Source organism: Pinus tabuliformis, chromosome 6 (assembly GCF_031772625.1).
Source record: "Pinus tabuliformis cultivar Carrire ecotype Pingquan chromosome 6, CPIR1, whole genome shotgun sequence".
Taxonomy (NCBI): domain Eukaryota; kingdom Viridiplantae; phylum Streptophyta; class Pinopsida; order Pinales; family Pinaceae; genus Pinus; species Pinus tabuliformis.
Window position 1 is genome coordinate 945,828,961 of NC_142292.1, and position 4,226 is coordinate 945,833,186.

Here is a 4,226-nt window from a genome sequence, read left to right on the forward strand (position 1 = left end):
TTTTTTTGATCATTTTAGTTGTGTTCTTAAATTTTAATGCATATGTTTAGACAACTGATGGGAAAATGGGACTTTTAGCTTGTGATTAATGAAAGATACTTTCTTAGTTGTTGGTTCTCAGAACAATTTTTCTGGCTAGTAAACTTGCTAAATGGAGAAGTTTATAAAGCATTCCTGGACTCTTTATACGGTTAAGTCAGAATACACGCCAGTTATTTGACATATTAATTACTAGTATTTATTATAATCCATTACCAGCATTTGCTTTCTCTGTATCATCAGTGATTAGCACAAATGAATTATTTGAAAGGTATCAACTTAGAGATTCAGTTCTATTTTGGGGAAAGCAGCAGCAGTGTCTTTGTACGGAATAGATTATTATTAGTTTTGCTTAAATACAAGACATTTATCTTCATAGCTTTCAAATATTTCATTCATCTTATACATGGCATTTGCGACTGATTTTTTCAGGCATTAGTGTTCTTAAATTATTCCAAATCTCATGTTTTTTCCGTCAAGAAGTTTATTTTTTTTCCAAATAGCAGGTAAATAGCTATAGAAACATATTTGAAAATGGAGTGTAATTTCGGGAGAGGTTGTGGTGACTTCATGGAAAGTTACACCCTACAGTAAACAGAAATAGCACAATGTGCGTGACCATTATAGGACACGGATCCTTGATGACATCCAGATGGTCCATATGTAACTACAAACACCATAGATAATTGATGTGACACACATTTTTACAAGCCATTCTACCCTAGCATTCACTTCTACCGGGAGGGCACATTTAAGACATGGGCATGTTTATTAATGTTTTTGTACCATATAAATGAGGGTGCTTTGTCCTAGTTTGGAAATCATACTAGCGGTACTACACCAGAGATGTTGCAGCTTATAAATCAATCTTGTCTGTACATTGAATTGCATGTCTAATTGGTCAGAATGCTTATGTGTTGTCTTCAGGAGATGATATGTCATTGGATGACTTATCAGCCAATGAAAGAAAATATTTCTTGCGGGCTATAGCATCAGGTAAAATAAGTCACATGGTAAGACCTTGGGAACCATGGTGGTGTAAGCCTTCTGCACATACAATCTCACTTTCCAGTCAAGGATGTCAACTTATTCAGTCACTGGACATATCAAATGATCGAATGTCAAGGGTTCTTAGTCCAAGAGTTGCAAATTTGGGTGAGAATGACCTGAGTGATATACCAGCTGGTCCGGAGAATCCCTTATCTTCAGTAGGGCAATTGACTAAATCGGATCCATCACCCTTACTGGCTGTTCATATGGTTGACGTGATATACAGTTACTGCTTTACTCTTCGGTTCTTTAATGGAGACTGGAAAAGTGATCCCCTGGATGCAGCAATGGTTTGTTTAAGTTTTTCTGCAGTATTAAGTCAGGTAGCTTTGCCAGAGACTGTTAGTGAAGCTTTGTCAAAGTGTTTAGAGACATCATGTTCCGCAAGCTTCAAACATGCTGGTGGATTGAGATTTGGGATTTTCCTTTTTGATGATGTGCATGCTCTTCTAAGGCTAGGTAGGGCAACCCTTGTATGCGCACTTATGGACTTGTACAGGCTACTTGAGGCAGTTGCAAAGGTGGTCAAAGGTGAAAGATCCAAGAAAAGGGAACATGCTAGTAAAAGATGATAGCAAATCACGAAGCTAGGAGAGAAGAAATAAGAAATGATGGTCATAAGAGTCTTCAATTTGCTTTAAAGAAAGTCTACTTCCTGATGTGTTGGACTAATGAACAACCGAAAGAAGTTTGGACTTCCCTGGCTGCTCTTGTAGAAGTTGAAAAGAATACTCTTCCTGCAAGAGATTCTGGAAATATTGCAGTGAATACTTTGAATGTTAATAGACAGGAAAACCAAAAGCCCAAGGTTGTGATTGAAGAGGTTTTGTAAGAGTTGTGCTAGAAACAGAAGTTTCTGTACATGAATATTGATTTATAGTCATTTGTATCTAATCAAGAAAAGCTCATTATTTGTGTTTTCTCCTTATTTTAGTGTCTGATTTATGAGCTCATAATTTGGAATTTCTCAGGTTGTGGGGATAAATTTATATTTTTGATCATTTTAGTTGTGTTCTTAAATTTTAATGCATATGTTTAGACAACTGATGGGAAAATGGGACTTTTAGCTTGTGATTAATGAAAGATACTTTGCTTAGTTGTTGGTTCTCAGAACAATTTTTCTGGCTAGTAAACTTGCTGAATGGAGAAGTTTATAAAGCATTCCTGGACTCTTTATACGGTAAAGTCAGCATACACGCCAGTTATTTGACATATTAATTACTAGTATTTATTATAATCCATTACCAGCATTTGCTTTCTCTGTATCTTCAGTGATTAGCACAAATGAATTATTTGAAAGGTATCAACTTAGAGATTCAGTTCTATTTTTGGGAAAGCAGCAACAGTGTCTTTGTACGGAATAGATTATTATTAGTTTTGCTTAAATACAAGACATTTATCTTCATAGCTTTCAACATATTTCATTCATCTTATACATGGCATTTGCGACTGATTTTTTCAGGCATTGGTGTTCTTAAATTATTCCAAATCTCATGTTTTTTTCCGTCAAGAAGTTTATTTTTTTCCAAATAGCAGGTAAATAGCTATAGAAACATATTTGAAAAATGGAGTGTAATTTCGGGAGAGGTTGTGGTGACTTCATGGAAAGTTACACCCTACAGTAAACAGAAATAGCACAATGTGCGTGACCATTATAGGACACGGATCCTTGATGACATCCAGATGGTCCATATGTAACTACAAACACCATAGATAATTGATGTGACACACATTATTACAAGCCATTCTACCCTAGCATTCACTTCTACCGGGAGGGCACATTTAAGACATGGGCATGTTTATTAATGTTTTTGTACCATATAAATGAGGGTGCTTTTGTCCTAGTTTGGAATCATACTAGCGGTACTACACCAGAGATGTTGCAGCTTATAAATCAATCTTGTCTGTACATTGAATTGCATGTCTAATTGGTCATAATGCTTATGTGTTGTCTTCAGGAGATGATATGTCATTGGATGACTTATCAGCCAATGAAAGAAAATATTTCTTGCGGGCTGTAGCATCAGGTAAAATAAGTCACATGGTAAGACCTTGGGAACCATGGTGGTGAAGCCTTCTGCACATACAATCTCACTTTCCAGTCAAGGATGTCAACTTATTCAGTCACTGGACATATCAAATGATCGAATGTCAAGGGTTCTTAGTCCAGGAGTTGCAAATTTGGGTGAGAATGACCTGAGTGATATACCAGCTGGTCCGGAGAATCCCTTATCTTCAGTAGGGCAATTGACTAAATCGGATCCATCACCCTTACTGGCTGTTCATATGGTTGACGTGATATACAGTTACTGCTTTACTCTTCGGTTCTTTAATGGAGACTGGAAAAGTGATCCCCTGGATGCAGCAATGGTTTGTTTAAGTTTGTCTGCAGTATTAAGTCAGGTAGCTTTGCCAGAGACTGTTAGTGAAGCTTTGTCAAAGTGTTTAGAGACATCATGTTCCGCAAGCTTCAAACATGCTGGTGGATTGAGATTTGGGATTTGCCTTTTTGATGATGTGCATGCTCTTCTAAGGCTAGGTAGGGCAACCCTTGTATGCGCACTTATGGACTTGTACAGGCTACTTGAGGCAGCTGCAAAGGTGGTCAAAGGTGAAAGATCCAAGAAAAGGGAACATGCTAGTAAACAGATGATAGCAAATCACGAAGCTAGGAGAGAAGAAATAAGAAATGATGGTCGGAAGAGTCTTCAATTTGCTTTAAAGAAAGTCTACTTCCTGATGTGTTGGACTAATGAACAACGAAAGAAGTTGGACTTCCCTGGCTGCTCTTGTAGAAGTTGAAAAGAATACTCTTCCTGCAAGAGATTCTGGAAATATTGCAGTGAATACTTTGAATGTTAATAGACAGGAAAACCAAAAGCCCAAGGTTGTGATTGAAGAGGTTTTGTAAGAGTTGTGCTAGAAACAGAAGTTTCTGTACATGAATATTGATTTATAGTCATTTGTATCTAATCAAGAAAAGCTCATTATTTGTGTTTTCTCCTTATTTTAGTGTCTGATTTATGAGCTCATAATTTGGAATTTCTCAGGTTGTGGGGATAAATTTATATTTTTGATCATTTTAGTTGTGTTCTTAAATTTTAATGCATATGTTTAGACAACTGATGGGAAAATGG

General features: G+C 36.7%; 1 protein-coding gene and 1 pseudogene across 1 annotated transcript; both read left to right on the forward strand.

The window, feature by feature from the left end:
- The first annotated feature begins 832 nt into the window (after positions 1–832).
- On the forward strand, positions 833–1,921 carry LOC149262067 (uncharacterized; annotated as a pseudogene).
- A 1,229-nt stretch (positions 1,922–3,150) lies between these two features.
- LOC149262068 (uncharacterized) lies at positions 3,151–3,891 on the forward strand. Its single transcript, XM_089374255.1, has one exon. The coding sequence runs from the start codon at positions 3,151–3,153 to the stop codon at positions 3,889–3,891; it is 741 nt and encodes a 246-aa protein (XP_089230381.1).
- Positions 3,892–4,226: the final 335 nt, after the last annotated feature.